The sequence below is a fragment of the Salmo salar genome, chromosome ssa24, assembly GCF_905237065.1.
Source record: "Salmo salar chromosome ssa24, Ssal_v3.1, whole genome shotgun sequence".
In the NCBI taxonomy this organism is placed as follows: Eukaryota; Metazoa; Chordata; class Actinopteri; order Salmoniformes; family Salmonidae; genus Salmo; species Salmo salar.
Window position 1 is genome coordinate 24,663,373 of NC_059465.1, and position 18,926 is coordinate 24,682,298.

Below are 18,926 nucleotides of genomic sequence, written 5' to 3' on the forward strand. Positions count from 1 at the left end.
GAGCTCTCTCTCTCTATTTTTCTCTTTCTTTCACAGACATTTCATTTCACATACCCCCAAACACACAAACTGACACACACATCTCTCCATACTCCTCAACAATCAATTTAGGCTACACAGACTTGCACACACACACACATACATACACACACTATACCAGCTAATGTGATTGAGTGGAGAGAGTATAAATCAGGCAGAAGATACTTGACTGTTCTTTTGTTATGTATCTCCAGCTCAGTTAGCAGATCGAGGAGAGGAGAGGGTGGTAGGAAGGAAGGCTGGAAGGAGAAGAGAGGAGAGGGTGGTAGGAAGGAAGGGCTGGAAGGAGGGGAGAGGAGAGGAGAGGAGAGGAGAGGAGAGGAGAGGAGAGGAGAGGAGAGGAGAGGAGAGGAGAGGAGAGGAGAGGAGAGGAGAGGAGAGGAGAGGAGAGGAGAGGAGAGGAGAGGAGAGGAGAGGGTGGTAGGAAGGAAGGCTGGAAGGAGAGGAGAGGGTGGTAGGAAGGAAGGATGGAAGGAGAGGAGAGGAGAGGGTGGTAGGGAGGAAGGAAGGAAGGCTGGAAGGAGAGGAGAGGGGAGGGGAGGGTAGGGGGAGGGAGTAGGCTGTGTGATGCTGTGCTCTGCCCCTGTGGGATGGGGTGTGTAGGCGTTCAGTAGCTAGAGCTCTCAGTCTCTCTTTCCTAGCTAGTGGTTGTGTAACCAGGGATGGAAGTCATAGAGGGATCCGACCATGAGTGGGAGGGATGTGTCATCCGCATCGTTCCCAGGTCGTGTCAGCCCTGGATGTGTGGACTTCAGAGGACCATGGTGCTGCAGCTATATTTTTATCCTAGTGTTTGTCTCAAGCAAAGGAAATAGGAAACATACAGACGTAGCTCAGTATGTGCCCTATCTCTCAAAGGTACTTGTATCTATTTTTAACTGTGGAGCACAACCCATTGAATGTCAATGTTCCTGATGATCAGAATCTGACATTACTGACGTTGGTTTGGGATACTATGTCCATTACTCAGAGGGCTGATTTCAGAACAGTCATCATTAAGACCACAAAACTCTATTAAAAGTACCTTAAATAGTTGTCTCATGTAAGTTTATCTCCTACAATCTCTGTAAGATGTTCATGTTGTCTGTTAGAACAGAACAGACCAGTTTAACAGTTGAATAGCATGACTTCTATTCTCATGTAACCCCTCCTATGTTTTCCATGTTCTGTGTTAGAACATTGAGACGCTGAAGACCACGTGCACCATGCTGGAGGAGCAGGTCCTGGAGCTGGAGACCCTGAATGATGAGTTGCTGGAGAAGGAGAGGCAATGGGATGCCTGGAGGGGAGCCCTGGAGGAAGAGAAGAACCAGGCTGAGAGGAGGACCAGGGAGATCCAGAGACTGCTGGACAACGAGAAGCAGAACAGGTAACACACACGCACACAAACATACACAAACACACAAACACACACTCATATGGTCCCCTCTCTTATTCCTCTTCAGGCTACGTGCTGACCTGCGCAACTCGGAAGCTCGTCAGTCTATTGAGCAGGCCGTGAAGGAGCACAAGGCTGAGATTCTGGCCCTGCAGGAGGCCCTCAAGGACCAGAAACTCAAAGCAGAGAGCCTCTCTGACACAGTGAGCCTTATGTGTCTGTCTGTCTCTCTGTCTATCTCTCTGTCTAAAGCAGACCCGTACATCCTGTCTCTGTCCCTCTAGCTGAATGACCTGGAGAAGAAGCATGCCATGCTGGAGATGAATACAAGGAGTCTGCAGCAGAAGCTGGAGACTGAGAGGGAGCAGAAGCAGAGGCTGCTGGATGACGTAGGCTACGTTTTTCTTATTCTGCCTGTGTTATATTTGAGTTATTTATATCATATAATGTCACATACCTGGGCTTAATAAAAAATCCTCTATTATAACCCAGTATGTTTGTTTGTCTTGTGAGAAGTGAAATATCACAGAATGTCTGTTGATACTGTTTGTGTCCCTCCCCCAGCAAGGAAACCTGCAGCAGCAGTTAGATGTTCAGAAGAGCCACATCTTCCGGCTAACCCAGGGGCTGCAGGACGCTCTGGACCAGACTGACCTGCTGAAGACTGAGAGGACTGACCTGGAGTACCGGCTGGAGAACGTCCAGGTACTGTACACACACACACGCATGCATGAGCAAACACACACATACAGTGCATTCGGAAATTATTCAGACCCCTTGACTTTTTCCACATTTTGCTATGTTACAGCCTTATTCTAAAATTGATTCAATTGTTTGTTTTCCTCATCCATCTACACGCAATACCCCGTAATGACAAAGCAAAAGCATTTACATAAGTATTCATACTCTTTACTCGGTACTTGGTTGAAGCACCTCTGGCAGCGATTACAGCCTCGAGTCTTCTTGGGTATGACGCTACAAGCTTGGCACACCTGTATTTGGGGATTTTCTCCTATTCTTTTCTGCAGATCCTCTCAAGCTCTGTCAGGTTGGATGGGGAGCGTCGCTGCACAGCTATTTTCAGGTTTTTCCAGAGATGTTCAATCGGGTTCAAGTCCGGGCTCTGGCTGGGCCACTCAAGGACATACAGATACTTGTTCCGAAGCCGCTACTGCGTTATTTTGGCTGTGTGCTTAGGGTTGTTTTCCTGTTGGAAGGTGAACCTTTTCCCCAGTCTAAGGTCCTGAGATTTTTTTGTTTAATCAATTTTAGAATAAGGCTGTAACGTAACAAAATGTGGAAAAAAGGAAGGGGTCTGAATACTTTCCAAATGCACTGTAGACACATTTGTAATGGTGTTTTTTTTTACATTGGATAAAAGTAGAGACTCCGAGCTAGAAAACGGTACACTGCATTTGAGAAACATTGAGAAAGTAATCCTGCTTTGAAAGTTGATAAACTTGTTACCCCACTTTTGAGAAAATGGCCCATGAATTTCTTTATCTACACCCGGTCAGCATCGTTCACATCCTCTTAAGCCTTAGCCTCTCCCATCTCTTTGATGATTCACAGTGTAGTAAACAACCAAAGATTTCAAGACTAAAAGTGGTGAAAGTAGTAGCAAAAAGTAGTAGTAAAAATGAACTGTATCTAGTCCTTGGCCTATATCCTAAACTGGCTTTGGTGAAGGTCTTGTTGTTCTTCACATTACTGTCTCTGGTAAACACACACTATATCAAATAAAATCTAAGTTTATTTGTCAAATGCACAGGATACAGAAGGTGTAAATGGTACAGTGAAATGGTAACTTGCATAGTGGAGTGTGTTGTTTAGACATGTAGCTAGCTAGCTAGCTAGCTAAACGATGAACCATAATTCCAACTCTAATGCCGTGTTCAAAACAACTGGGAACTCTGAAAAAACAAACTCCAACTGGGAAAAATATATTTGAACAGTCATCCAACGCAGAAATTCAACTCTGGAACTCAGGCCTCTTTCTAGAGCTCCTACACAGATCATACACATACCACTTACCCGTATACATGGATGAACGCTTCTCTCTCTGTCATGGATGCCATGGTTGCCCTTAGTTTGAAGATGTAATCCGGAGACAGGTGTTTTATACAACAGCTGTCACGTCCTGGCCAGTATAAGGGTTAATTGTTATTGTAGTTTGGTCAGGACGTGGCAGAGGGTATTTGTTTTATGTGGTTCAGGGTGGTGTGTTGGTAAGAGGGCGTTTGATTTAGTATTTCCGGGTTTTTGGTTTATGATCTATGTTGAGTCTAGTGTGTCTGTTTCTATGTTGGGTTCATTGGGGTTGGGACTCTCAATTGAAGGCAGGTGTTGTCTATTTGCCTTTGATTGAGAGTCCCATATATGAGGGTGTGTTTGTGTTTGTCTGTTGTGGGAGATTGTTCTTGGATTGCTGTGGTGCCTTCAAGGCTGTCATTTTGTCGTTCATCGTTTTGTTTATTTTTGTATACGTGTTTGTTTGGTTTTCCCTTCTTTTCCGGTAAATAAAGAAGATGAGTATACACATACCTGCTGCGTTTTGGTCCGCCATTTCTAACGACGAGCGTGACAACAGCCTTCTTACTGTGTTCTCTTTTTGGACTCTCTCTATTTGGCAATCATCTCTCTGCTTCCACATGGCATTCCACTGATTTCAAAACTCTGTCAACATCTTCCATGACAACGACACCAATAGCGCTATTAACTTCAGGGCAGCAATGTTGAGAGCAGTAGCAAAACTTTTTCAGTTTTCATTATATCTTTCAAAAAAAAGCCACGGTAGACAGGATTTTCCGCACATACTTTGCAGCTCATGTTATAGACAGAAGCATGTCAGACTAATCCGAACTCATCTCTCGGCATGTCCAGCCCATCCATTAGCTCAGCCAATCAAATCAAATCAATTGGTCATATACACATGGTTAGCAGATGTTATTGCGAGTGTTGCGAAATGCTTGTGCTTCTAGTTCCGACAGTGCAGCAATATCTAACATGTAATCTAACAATTCCACAACAACTGCCTAATACACACAAATCTAAGTAAAGGAATGGAATAAGAGTAAGAATATATACGAATAAATATATGGATGAGCAATGACAGAGCGGCATAGGCAAGATGCAATAGATGGTATAAAATACAGTATATACATATGAGATGAATAATGCAAGATATGTAAACATTATTAAAGTGTAATTATTGAATTGACTAGTGATCCATTTATTAAAGTGGCCAATGATTTCAAGTCTTTATGTAGGCAGCAGCCTCTCTGTGTTAGCGATGGCTGTTTAACAGTCTGACGGCCTTGAGATAGAAGCTATTTTTCAGTCTCTCGGGGTCAGCTTTGATGCACCTGTACTGGGTGGTAGCGGGGTGAACAGGCAGTGGCTCGGGTGGTTGTTGTCCTTGATGATCTTTTTGGCCTTCCTGTGACATCGGGTGCTATAGGTGTCCTGGAGGGCAGGTAGTTTGCCCCCGTTGATGCGTTGTGCAGACCGCACCACCCTCTGGAGAGCCCTGCGGTTGTGGGTGATGCAGTTGCCGTACCAGGTGGTGATTGAGCCCGACAGGATGCTCTCAATTGTGCATCTGTAAAAGTTTGTGAGGGTTTTGGCTGACAAGCCACATTTCTTCAGCCTCCTGAGGTTGAAGAAGCGCTGTTGCGCCTTCTTCACCACACTGTCTGTGTGGGTGGACCATTTCAGTTTGTCCGTGATGTGTACGCCGAGGAACTTAAAACTTTCCACCTTCTCCACTGCTGTCCCAACAATGTGGATAGGGGGGTGCTCCCTCTGCTGTTTCCTGAAGTCCACGATCATCTCCTTTGTTTTGTTGACGTTGAGTGAGAGGTTGTTTTCCTGACACCACACTCCGAGCCTCCTCCCTGTAGGCTGCCTCGTCGTTGTTGGTAATCAAGCCTACTACTGTTGTGTCATCTGCAAACTTGATGATTGAGTTGGAGGCATGCATGGCCACGCAGTCATGGGTGAACAGGGAGTACAGGAGGGGGCTGAGCATGCACCCTTGTGGGGCCCCAGTGTTGAGGATCAGTGAAGTGGAGATGTTGTTTCCTACCTTCACCACCTGGGGATGCCCGTCAGGAAGTCCAGGACCCAATTGCACAGGGCGGGGTTGAGACCCAGGGACTCAAACTTAATGATGAGCTTGGAGAGTACTATGGTGTTGAATGCTGAGCTGTAGTCAATGAACAGCATTCTTACATAGGTATTCCTCTTGTCCAGATGGGATAGGGCAGTTTGCAGTGTAATGGCGATTGCATCGTCTGTGGACCTATTGGGGCGGTAAGCAAATTGAAGTGGGTCTAGGGTGACAGGTAAAGGGGAGGTGATATGATCCTTGGCTAGTCTCTCAAAGCACTTCATGATGACAGAAGTGAGTGCTACGGGGCGATAGTCATTTAGTTCAGTTACCTTTGCTTTCTTGGGTACAGGAACAATGGTGGCCATCTTGAAGCATGTGGGGACAGAAGACTGGGATAGTGAGAGATTGAATATGTCTGTAAACACACCAGCCAGCTGGTCTGCGCATGCTCTGAGGACCCAGCTAGGGATGCCATCTGGGCCGGCAGTCTTGCGAGGGTTAACACGTTTAAATGTCTTACTCACGTCAGCCACGGAGAAGGAGAGCCCACAGTCCTTGGTAGCAGGCCACGTCGGTGGCACTGTATTATCCTCAAAGTGGGCAAAAAAAGTGTTTCGTTTGTCTGGAAGATTCCTGTATTTTTCCATGGGTAAACCAACTAGGCTCGTTATTATTTTTTTTTTTCATATTTAGTTTGTTATTAAACCTGCTTGAAAATCTATTGCAAGACTTGAAAATGGCTGTCTTGTAATGATCAACAACCAACTTGACAGAGCTTGAAGAATTTTTGAAAGAATAATGTGCAAATATTGTACACTCCAGGTGTGCAAAGCTCTTAGAGACTTACCCAGAAAGACTCTCAGCTGTAATCCCTGCCAAAGGTGATTCTAACATGTATTGACTCAGGGGTGTGAATACTTACAGTGCCAGTCAAAAGTTTGGACACACCTACTCATTCCAGGGTTTTTATTTATTTTTACTATTTTCTGTTTTTTTTACTGCAGTAATTTTGCTGTGTAACTGCATTTAGATGTTATTCTGCAATTACTGCATCCAAAATACCACAGTTGACTGAAGTTACTGCACTTTTACTGCAGTTTCAAAACGAGAGGAAAAAGGCTTAGGAAAAAGGATTAAAAACTCAAATTGCGGGAAATACATAGCAATGAAAACAACTACTGTTGTTCTCAACTTTCTGTGGGTATAATTTGTATTTGTAATCTCTTGATATTGAACTCAAAAGCAACTACTGTATTTTACAACCCAGATATTTGATATGGCTTTAAATTACAAATGCGCGAAATGCGCATTGGCCATTGTCATGAATTTTGAGCTGACAATAGGGTATTGTTGTTTGTTATATTTTACTGTTAAAATAGGGCTCCAGAATTCACCACATGAGGAAGTGAAAACTCTAAACACATTAGCTAGATCTCTAATTAAGCAATAAGGCACTCGGGGGTGTGTGTTATATGGACAAAATAACATGGCTAAGGGCTGTATCCAGGCACCTCCTCATGCCTTAATGCTTAATTAGAGAGCTAGCTAATGTGTTTAGAGTTCACTTCCACATGTGGTGAATAAGCCCCAAAATAAATGTGCATATATTTTTCTTTTATTTATTTCACCTTTATTTAACCAGGTAGGCAAATTGAGAACAAGTTCTCATTTACAATTGCGACCTGGCCAAGATAAAGCAAGCAGTTTGACACATACAACAATACAGAGTTACACATGGAGTAAAACAAACATAGAGTCAATAATATAGTAGAAAAATAAGTCTATATACAAAGTGAGCAAATGAGGTGAGATTAGGGAGGGAAAGGCAAAAAAGGCCATGGTGGCGAAGTAAATACAATATAGCAAGTAAAACACTGGAATGGTAAATTTGCAGTGGAAGAAAGTGCAAAGTAGAAATAGAAATAATGGGGTGCAAAGGAGCAAAATAAATAAATAAATACAGTAGGGGAAGAGGTAGTTGTTTGGGCTAAATCATAGATGGGCTATGTACAGGTGCAGTAATCTGTGAGCTGCTCTGACAGCTGGTGCTTAAAGCTAGTGAGGGAGATAAGTGTTTCCAGTTTTAGAGATTTTTGTAGTTCGTTCCAGTCATTGCCAGCAGAGAACTGGAAGGAGAGGCGGCCGAAGGAGGAATTGGCTTTGGGGGTGACCAGAGAGATTTACCTGCTGGAGCGCGTGCAACAGGTGGGTACTGCTATGGTGACCAGTGAGCTGAGATAAGGGGGAACATTACCTAGCAGGGTCTTGTAGATGACCTGGAGCCAGTGGGTTTGGCGACGAGTATGAAGCGAGGGCCAGCCAACGAGAGCGTACAGGTCGCAGTGGTGGGTAGTATATGGGGCTTTGGTGACAAAACGGATGGCACTGTGATAGACTGCATCCAATTTATTGAGTAGGGTATTGGAGGCTATTTTGTAAATGACATCGCCGAAGTCGAGGATCGGTAGGATGGTCAGTTTTACGAGGATATGTTTGGCAGCATGAGTGAAAGATGCTTTGTTGCGAAATAGGAAGCCAATTCTAGATTTAACTTTGGATTGGAGATGTTTGATGTGAGTCTGGAAGGAGAGTTTAGAGTCTAACCAGACACCTAGGTATTTGTAGTTGTCCACATATTCTAAGTCAGAACCGTCCAGAGTAGTGCTGGGCAGGTACAGGCAGCGATTGGTTGAAGAGCATGCATTTAGTTTTACTTGTATTTAAGAGCAGTTGGAGGCCACGGAATGAGAGTTGTATGGCATTGAAGCTCGTCTGGAGGGTAGTTTACACAGTGTCCAAAGAAGGGCCAGAAGTATACAGAATGGTGTCGTCTGTGTAGAGGTGGATCAGAGACTCACCAGCAGCAAGAGCGACATCACTTGATGTATACAGAGAAAAGAGTCGGCCCAAGAATTGAACCCTGTGGCACCCCCATAGAGACTGCCAGAGGCCCGGACAACATGCCCTCCGATTTGACACACTGAACTCTATCAGAGAAGTAGTTGGTGAACCAGGCGAGGCAATCATTTGAGAAATATGATATATATATATGAATATGAATATATATGATATTAGTGCACACAAAGATGTATGAAAATTCATATTTACTGAACAAAACAATTCTGAAAATTCTGAAACCCTATTTTAACATTAAAATATAACAAACAACAATACCCTATTGTCAACTCACAATTCATGACAATCACTGGATTAGGTTGCACATCAAAATATCTTGAATCATGAATTCCTGCTTGGACATGTTAGATGAAAGAACGTATTTATTGAATGGCCTATTATCTCATTAGTCTATTACACAGTCTAAAGCACTGTGAATTACTTTATAAGATGAATGATAACAAAATATTTGGTGCTACAAAATCATGGGCTGGTGCCACTGAAAAAGTTGGTGGCACTGTGGGAAATATGAGTCTGGAGCCCTTGTCAAGGGATGTGATTTATTATCTGCTGCAGAGTAATGTGTTCTACTGTCAATTTGGCCGTTGGGAAGAGAATCATTGAGTAAGAATTTCCACAACAGATGTTAAGCCGAAAAATATTTTGGTAGGACAAGGCTATCTATGTATGTTTGTGCACATGGAAGTCAGTGATTTATATTTACTATAGGTTAATGAGGCAATACAAATGTGATGTGACTAAAATATGATTAAAAAGAAAGGGCATTTTGTTGGCCCACTATTTTCGTCGTTTTGAATAACTAGACTAAATCATTATATTATGACAAAAATGTGACTTAATGATACTTTAGTCTAAATGACTAAGACTAAGACTAAATCTAAAAAGAGTACCAAAATTAACACACACACACACACACACACACACACACACACACACACACACACACACACACACACACACACACACACACACACACACACACACACACACACACACACACACACACACACACGCTAGTCACTAGTCACTTTAAATAATACCACTTTAATAATGTTTACATATCTTACATTACTCATCTCATAGGTATATACTTAATCTTATACCATCTATTACTTGCCTATGCCGCTCGGCCATCGCTCATCCATATATTTATATATACATATTCTTATTCCATCCCTTTAGATTTGTGTGTATTAGGTAGTTGTTGTGGAATTGTTAGATTACTTGTTAGATATTACTACACTGTCGAAACTAGAAGCACAAGCATTTCCCTATACTCACATTAACATCTGCTAACCATGTGTATGTGACCAATAACATTTGAATTGATTTGACTCAGACAGACAGACAGACAGACAGACAGACAGACAGACAGACAGACAGACAGACAGACAGACAGACAGACAGACAGACAGACAGACAGACAGACAGACAGAGTAGAAATTCATTGCCTTAGTAATGTTCACTTAGCTCCACCTGCAGGCTGTGTACTCCCATGAGAAAGTGAAGTTGGAGGGGACCATCACCCAGCAATCCAAACTCATAGACTTCCTCCAGGCCAGGGTGGACCAGGGGGGCTCCAAGAAGAAAAAGGTGAGACTGGACAGCTCACAATACAGGTACAGTGACACAGAGTGCATTAATACATACATTACCATTTCTAGAGCACCTTTTCATGGACCTTTTCATTTTACCCCAAATATTTTCTCTGAATGTTTTTCAGTGACAGTTGTGTGTGTGTTTGTGTGTGTTTGTCCCAGGGTCTATTTGGGCGGCGCAGAGAGGACCTGCTGGCTGCCATGGCATCCCAGGGCCAGTCCCAGGTGCCCCAGCAGGTGTCCCCTGCACCCTCCATGAAGCCGGTGCCCCTGCAGTACAGTGACATGAAAGTGTCCCTGGACAAGGAGCGCACCCGCTGCTCTGAACTGGAGGATGCATTGCAGAAGATGAGACTGGAGCTGCGCGCCCTACGAGAGGAGGGTGAGGACACTGTCATCTCAAATAAACAGGAAATAATCCCACTGAAGACCACTGCTGTGGTCCAGCACATGCTATCTCACAACAAGCAGCACATCAAACTCACACCAGGTCTAATGACTTTCCCTTTATGATTTCTCTCTCTCTCTCTCTCTCTATACACACATCCAGCGGTCCAGTACAAGCCTGTGGACCATGGTGGTACCCCTGACACCCCTGCCACAACACGGCAGCAGATGATGATGTCTGCCATGGTGAAGTCTCCTGAGCACCAGCAGGGCCCGAGCAACCTGCTGGCTACCTCGAACTCTGGCCGCAGGAAGGAGGCTGCCACCCCCGAGGGTGAGTCCTTCTGGAGAAGTAGTGGACATGGGAGTGTCTATGGGTCTTTCTATAAACTAGGGTACCAGTGAGGATTACCTACACTGGACAACTTTCTACAGCTGTTGGTACGTTTGGTAAGAAGAATGTCCCTCTCCCCAACGATGTGATTACTACCTCTGAGGGTTTAGAGCTCGAGGTAGTCACCTCATACAAGTACTTGGGAGTATGGCTAGACTGTACACTGTCCTTCTCTCAGCACATATCAAAGCTGCAGGCTAAAGTTACATCTAGACTTGGTTTCCTCTATCGTAATCTTTCACCCCAGCTGTCAAACTAACCCTGATTCAGATGACCATCCTACCCATGCTAGATTACGGAGACATAATTTATAGATCAGCAGGTAAGCGGCTAGATGTTCTTTACCATTCGGTCATCAGATTTGCCACTAATGCTCCTTATAGGACACATCACTGCACTCTATACTCCTCTGTAAACTGGTAATCTCGGTATACCCATCGCAAAGACCCACTGGTTGATGCTTATTCATAAAACCCTCTTAGGTTTCACTCCCCCCTATCTGAGATATCTACTGCAGCCCTCATCCTCCACATACAACAACGTTCTGCCAGTCATATTCTGTTAAAGGTCCCCAAAGCACACACATCCCTGGGTCGCTCGTCTTTTCAGTTCGCTGCAGCTAGCAACTGGAACGAGCTGCAACAAGCATTCAAACTGGACAGTTTTATCTCAATCTCTTCATTCGAAGACTCAATCATGGACACTCTTACTGACAGTTGTGGCTGCTTCGCGTGATGTATTGTTGTCTCTACCTTCTTGCCCTTTGTGCTGTTGTCTGTTTCCAATAATGTTTGTACCATGTTTTGTGCTGCTACCATATTGTGCTGCTGCCATGTTGTGTTGCTACCATGTTGTTGTCATGTTGTGTTGCTACCATGCTGTGTTGTCATGTGTTGCTGCCATGCTGTTGTCTTAGGTCTCTCTTTATGTAGTGTTGTGTTGTCTCTATTGTCGTAATGTATGTTTTGTCCTATATTTTTGTTTAATTTATTTGTATTTTTAATCCCAGGCCCCTGTCCCCGCAGGAGGCCTTTTGCCTTTTGGTAGACCGTCATTGTAAATAAGAATTTGTTCTTAACTGACTTGCCTAGTTAAATAAAGGTTAAGTAAAAATGTATAAAATAAGTCATTGATAATAATCTGCCATTTTTCTTCATGTCATTACATTAAGATATACAATTCACAAGTTGATTGAAATGTTTAACCCTGTATCATGGTTGGTGTCTTGATGAATTCCAAAATCGTGTGTCATAAAACATTATTTTTCTGTACATTTATGGCAGCGTTAGTTGTCGTTGAACTTGAATCCTGTAAGAATCCTGGATCTGGCTGTCTGGCAGGTTTTACAGAGACATCTCAGAAATGCAGCGGAATTATATAACAGTTCGTGTATCCTTATGTTACAGGGTGAAAATAGTTTTCATGGGCACCAAAAATCCAAAACAATTAATGCAATTGCAAAATCGAATGCTTCTAACCAAAAGAGTCACCTTACCTTGATACTTAAAACCTAAATCGATACTGTCATTAGTGTGGTTCTTCAATAACTATGCATAATACTTGTCGGATGCGCGATTGGTGTCCGGCTGATTAGATACACTGTGATATTTTCACACATCATCTGATCCAGGAAGGAATTTTCCAAATGAAGGTCAAGTGATGGACAGCTGTTGTGATTTCACATGCAATGCAACAACCAGAGCCGGTCCTGACCTCCCTGGGGCCCTAGGAAAATTCTGCTAAGGGGCCCTCCTACCTGACCCGTGAGCCATGTAAACCATTTGCCATTGCCACACAGTTACACCTGACACCCCAGTGCTCCCACTACAATCCTCCCTACTTTAAAACAGTTTGCTCCATCTGTCGGTCTAACAATAAGTAGACCTATACAGAACAGAATGAGGTATAAACAAACAATATTTATTGAATAAAATATTTTCTATAGAATCTTAAGATAAGTGAATATTAATATTAACATAAGAAATTGTAGAAAATATAGAGCTTTGGCTCTGCTGCCTGGTAATTAGTCCAGTCCTCACGATATTATACAATTATCTTTTAACAATGTAAACATAAGCCTATGGCTGCAGCTATATGTCTCAAAATAGTAATATAAAACCTATACATCTGTGTGATTAACTTTGGTTCCCTCTACAGCCTGGGCATTTTCAGCATCAGCATGGGCACCAGTCTATCTGGACTGTCTGGAAGAAATGGAGAAAGTATGTCACATAGTTAGTTAAGCAGTCATTTACACACATGCACTTCTGCCATACAATCTTAAATGTTACTAAGTGTGTAAACATTTTAATATTTGAATTAAAATATTCCCATCAAAATATTTCTCTGCACTTTCTTGAGGCAAAATCATCAAGGAAGTCATTATTGGACATGTGTTTCCCCACATCATGATTTATGCTCATGATGGCCAGACCATTCAAACATTCCTGTGACATGGAAGACCTCCGGTAGCTTTTGATGAGCTTTCATTTTGAAAAGCTCCTCTCTGCCGATGCTACTGTTACTGGTAGGGTGACTGCAATTCTTAGGGCTATCCAAAGGTTAGGATAGAGTTCCTCCAGGTTTTTATCACAGAGAAAGGAAAGCAGCTCAAAGGCAGTCATCTTACCTGATGACAGATCAGGTCAATTCTGAATCTTGTGTGTCAGATCCATTCCACTGACGTCACAGTCATCTCTGAAGGTTAGAGTGTTTTCAACTTCCATGCAGTGAGCCTTTAAAGACTCACTGGACATCTGAGAGCCAGTGCTGAAGTTCAACAGCAGTCTATATTTGGTTTTCACCTGGTTGAGTGTTTCAAATCTCTCATCCATGGATGTCTCAGCAGAGTCGACCACAATGTTGAAGTAGTTGACTTCAAGGTTTTTCAGTGCATCAGTCACTGGTTCATCAGGAGCCTCATAGCTGAAATGCCTCTTGCTGTTTCTCAGTCTCTTCTCTTTCAGAACAGCCTCCACATTCATTTCTTCACAAATGCTTTTGTTTGGGCCTCAGAGAATCCAGTTTCCTGGTATGTAGTGAGGGAGGCCTTTGCATTTGAGACTAAATTCACTGCGATATCAACTACATTGAGGTGGATTGGAGGAGCTTGTTCACCTTGTTTGTCATTGTCAGTATCTCACACCATACGACACAGCAAATCAAGAAGCGGTAGGACCCAACTTCCTCTGCAAGTGCTTGTGCCTCCACTTTGGCCACAGGACTGTTGATCGTCTGTCTGGCTTCCAGTAATACCTCCCAAACCTCAGAAGCCTGATACCTGATTGCAGAACACTTTGGAGCCTACTTTCCTATCTTGTGTCACTCCATGACTTCACGGTTATGTTCACGTGTTTCTTCAAAAACACTCCATCTTCATGTGCCAGCTGAAAAGAAGGTGAAGAGCTTTAGCACAAAAACCCAACTGCATCTTTTGAAGATTTGGCAGCATCTGCAATGACAAGGTTTAGAGTCGGTGCTCCACATGAGACAAACACAGCTCTGGGATTTTTTTTTAGCAGTCTGGCTTGTACTCCTTGGTGCTTGCTCTTCATGTTGGCCCCATTATCATAAGTTTGCCCTGTGCAATCTTCAAATGGAATCTTCAGCTTATCTAAGATGACAGTGGACAGATTCAAACCTGTAACCTCAACATTCACAAAGCCAAGGTAGTGCTCCTTGATCTCTGGCTTTCCCTTTAAAGCCACGCTTCTTAGAATAATGGACATTTGCTCCTGGTGACTAATGTCAGGTGTACAGTCCAAGATAATGGAGAAGTACTTTGAGTCTCTGACTTGAGTCACTATTCCTTCCAGAATCTTGTCACTCATAATCTGTATCAGCTCATTCTGTGTGTGCTTCCCAAGGTAATGAGCATGTGTCTCTCCATCTTTAATTTTGCTGAGATGATTTTCCATAACATGGTCAAATTTTGCCAGTAATTCAACCTCTTTTAGGAAGTTTCCATTATCTGGTTGGAAGAGCTTGTCTGATGAACCCCTGAATGCTAGGTTTCTTTCAGCCAGAGACTGGGTGATACTTATTAAATGTGTAAGGAGATCCCGCCATCTCTTTCTTTCAGCCTCCAAAATTGTAATTTGTATCTGGTCAAGAGTCTGTCCCCAACTTAGGCGCAGATCAAGTTCTCTCCACTTAATCATATTGTTGTGTGTTCAGGACTACCCTCATGGTGTTTCAGAATGGCGTTGATATTTCACCAGTAATTCATTCCTTCCTTTATTATTTTGTAGTCTTTTTTAGAAAAGAGCTTACAGCAAAAACAATACACATCGTTGTTTTTGATTGAGTTTGAAAGCTAGCTCCTGGTAATCCTTTCTTCATTTGACAGCTGTCTCTGTAATACGCCTGAATGGAAACCCCTTCTAGACTTGTCTTTAGGGTAAGTAATATCCAGTCCTGGTTTGAATGGACCTCTGAACACTAACTCAGTCCTCATAAAGTCTGTTAAGACTGGTGGCCAATCTACTGTTCTATTAGGGTCTGAGCTGGTTGTATCTGATGCTGGCTGTACACCTCTGGTTGTGCTAGTACTGGCTGAGGCTGCCTGTACTTCACCTGGGTCTGTGTTAGTACTTGCTGAAGCCAGCTGTACTGGGTCTGTGTTAGTACTTGCTGAAGCCAGCTGTACTGGGTCTGTGTTAGTACTTGCTGAAGCCGGCTGTATTGGCTCTGTGTTAGTACTTGCTGAAGCCAGCTGTACTGGCTCTGTGTTAGTACTTGCTGAAGCCAGCTGTACTGGGTCTGTGTTAGTACTTGCTGAAGCCAGCTGTACTGGGTCTGTGTTAGTACTTGCTGAAGCCAGCTGTACTGGCTCTGTGTTAGTACTTGCTGAAGCCAGCTGTACTGGGTCTGTGTTAGAACTTGCTGAAGCCGGCTGTACTGGGTCTGTGTTAGTACTTGCTGAAGCTGCCAGTACTGGGTCTGTGTTAGTACTTGCTGAAGCCGGCTATACTTGGTCTGTGTTTGTACTTGCTGAAACTGCCAGTACTGGGTCTGTGTTAGTATTTGCTGAAGCCAGCTGTACTGGGTCTGTGTTTGTACTTCCTGAAACTGCCAGTACTGGGTCTGTGTTAGTATTTGCTGAAGCCAGCTGTACTGGGTCTGTGTTTGTACTTGCTGAAACTGCCAGTATTGGGTCTGTGTTAGTACTTGCTGAAGCTGCCATTACTGGGTCTGTGTTAGTACTTGCTGAAGCCGGCTGTATTGGCTCTGTGTTAGTACTTGCTGAAGCCAGCTATACTGGGTCTGTGTTAGTACTTGCTGAAGCCAGCTGTACTGGGTCTGTGTTAGTACTTGCTGAAGCCAGCTGTACTGGGTCTGTGTTAGTACTTGCTGAAGCCAGCTGTACTGGGTCTGTGTTAGTACTTGCTGAAGCCAGCTGTACTGGGTCTGTGTTAGTACTTGCTGAAGCCAGCTGTACTGGGTCTGTGTTAGTATTTGCTGAAGCCGGCTGTATTGGCTCTGTGCTAGTACTTGCTGAAGCCAGCTGTACTGGGTCTGTGTTAGAACTTGCTGAAGCCGGCTGTACTGGGTCTGTGTTAGTACTTGCTGAAGCTGCCAGTACTGGGTCTGTGTTAGTACTTGCTGAAGCCGGCTATACTTGGTCTGTGTTTGTACTTGCTGAAACTGCCAGTACTGGGTCTGTGTTAGTATTTGCTGAAGCCAGCTGTACTGGGTCTGTGTTTGTACTTCCTGAAACTGCCAGTACTGGGTCTGTGTTAGTATTTGCTGAAGCCAGCTGTACTGGGTCTGTGTTTGTACTTGCTGAAACTGCCAGTACTGGGTCTGTGTTAGTATTTGCTGAAGCCGCTGTACTGGGTCTGTGTTAGTACTTGCTGAAGCTGCCAGTACTGGGTCTGTGTTAGTATTTGCTGAAGCCGGCTGTACTGGGTCTGTGTTAGTACTTGCTGGAACTGCCAGTACTGGGTCTGTGTTAGTATTTGCTGAAGCCTGCTGTACTGGGTCTGTGTTAGTATTTGCTGAAGCCGGCTGTACTGGGTCTGTGTTAGTACTTGCTGAAACTGCCAGTACTGGGTCTGTGTTAGTATTTGCTGAAGCCTGCTGTACTGGGTCTGTGTTAGTACTTGCTGAAGCCAGCTGTACTGGGTCTGTGTTAGTACTGGCTGAGGCTGGATGTGGATCAACTGAGTCTGTGATTGTACTGGCTGCATTTTCAAATATAAAATACTATTTATACTCTGACTTGGCTGAATACTTGATGGTTATTATTTACTGAGAGATGTGCATCCATATTGCCCAGTATGCCCAGCTAATCAACATTTTAAATTCAATATATAGATCAATAGTCAATGTCAATCCATTGCTTTCCATCTTGCATTAGTCCAGAATTGTAACTAAACCTTCACTGAGAGACTAGATAATCCTTGTCTTGTTTTAAAATGACTTGCGCCTGTGAGGAGTGCCATCACACCCATATATTGTCTGGACTGGTTCCCACAGAGGTTGCTGCTGGAAAGCGCGAGTTTCATTTCGTGCACGCGCATATGAACGCATGTTCACGCGCGACACGCTTATCTTTTCCTGAGTTACAGTTTATAAACACCGTTGGCGTTTATCAAACATAATAAATAGCTGTATTTCACTCTCACTTTTGTCAGGCACAAAGTCACAGAACACAGCTTTGGAAGTGGCTGGCAAGCAAGCAAGACACTGACAGACCAAGAGATGCACTGCCCAGCTAGGTTAGCAAGACAGACAGACTAGAGAGATGCACTGCCCAGCTAGGTTAGCAAGACAGACAGACTAGAGAGAGATGCACTGCAAGCTAGCACAACTTAACGGTACTGTTATTTGCTGACATCAAACTTGGAGAGGAGAGAACACAAGTTTACCTGATTGCTGTTCCCGCAATTCACTCTCATGGTGTTTTATTTTTTCTCTTTTCGTGACCAGAAGGTTAGTTCCACTTCATCCTCTTATCGAAGTTGTAAACATTGACACCCGCTTTGACACGAAGGGGAGGTGGGGCCTTTGCGTAATTTGCGGGGCCCTACGCAACTTGCGTAGTGAGCATATAGGGCCACCCGGCTCTGGCAACAACAGACCAAGTGCTGGAAAAAAGGTGTTCGCAAGGAATATCCAGAATATTTTGGTGTCTCATTCATGAAGAGAGTTGTGCCTGGTACCACATTGAAACTAATATTGAGGTTGATCATCTGTTGTTGTCTGCTTGATTTACAGCAGGGTGTTCTTAGATTTAACAGAAAAAGCATCAAGGTAATGTGTTCATGTTTTCATGTGTTTTGTGCCTCAGATTGGACACCGAGTCTACTGTGCACAATTGTGTAGGCTAGACTATTGCGCAACACCCAATGCAATTCCTATTAATTATTGTGGATATAATGACAAAAAAATTCACAATATAATCTGGTAATATAGCTTCATTAAATAGTACACGCAAAACACCAGTCTCAACGTCAACAGTGAAGAGGCGACTCCGGGATGGCCTTCTAGGCAGAGTTCCTCTGTCCAGTGTTTGTGTTCTTTTGCCCATCTTAATCTTTTATTGGCCAGTAAGAGATATATATGGCTTTTTCTTTGCAACTCTGCCTAGAAGGCCAGCATCCCGGAGTCGCCTCTTCACTGTTGACATTGAGACTGGTGTTTTGCGGGTACTATTTAATGAAGCTGCCAGTTGAGGACTTGTGAGGCGTCTGTTTCTCAAACTAGACACTCTAATGTACTTGTCCTCTTGCTCAGTTGTGCACCGGGACCTCCCACTCCTCTTTCTATTCTGGTTAGAGCCAGTTTGCACTGTTCTGTGAAGGAAGTAGTACACAGCGTTGTATGAGATCTTCAGTTTCTTGGCAATTTCTCGCATTGAATAGCCTTCATTTCTCAGAACAAGAATAGACTGACGAGTTTCAGAAGAAATCTCTTTGTTTCTGGCCATTTTGAGCCTGTAATCGAACCCACAAATGCAGATGCTCCAGATACTCAACTAGTCTGAAGAAGGCCAGTTTTATTGCTTCTGAAGAAGGACAGTTTTATTGCTTCTGCAATTTTAAAATGATACACTTGGGTTAGCTAACATAACGTGCCATTGGAACACAGGAGTGA

General features: G+C 43.6%; 1 protein-coding gene across 2 annotated transcripts in view; it reads left to right on the plus strand.

The window, feature by feature from the left end:
- LOC106585475 (citron rho-interacting kinase) overlaps nucleotides 1–18,926 on the plus strand; it is a 64,169-nt gene that overhangs the window by 30,862 nt on the left and 14,381 nt on the right. For both annotated transcript variants that reach the window (XM_045707012.1, XM_014171718.2), the window contains exons 17-23: nucleotides 1,215–1,408; nucleotides 1,485–1,620; nucleotides 1,702–1,806; nucleotides 1,982–2,122; nucleotides 9,930–10,040; nucleotides 10,208–10,427; nucleotides 10,596–10,766. In XM_045707012.1, the coding sequence (XP_045562968.1) occupies nucleotides 1,215–1,408; nucleotides 1,485–1,620; nucleotides 1,702–1,806; nucleotides 1,982–2,122; nucleotides 9,930–10,040; nucleotides 10,208–10,427; nucleotides 10,596–10,766 (1,078 nt within the window). The remainder of the gene's footprint in view (nucleotides 1–1,214; nucleotides 1,409–1,484; nucleotides 1,621–1,701; nucleotides 1,807–1,981; nucleotides 2,123–9,929; nucleotides 10,041–10,207; nucleotides 10,428–10,595; nucleotides 10,767–18,926) is intronic.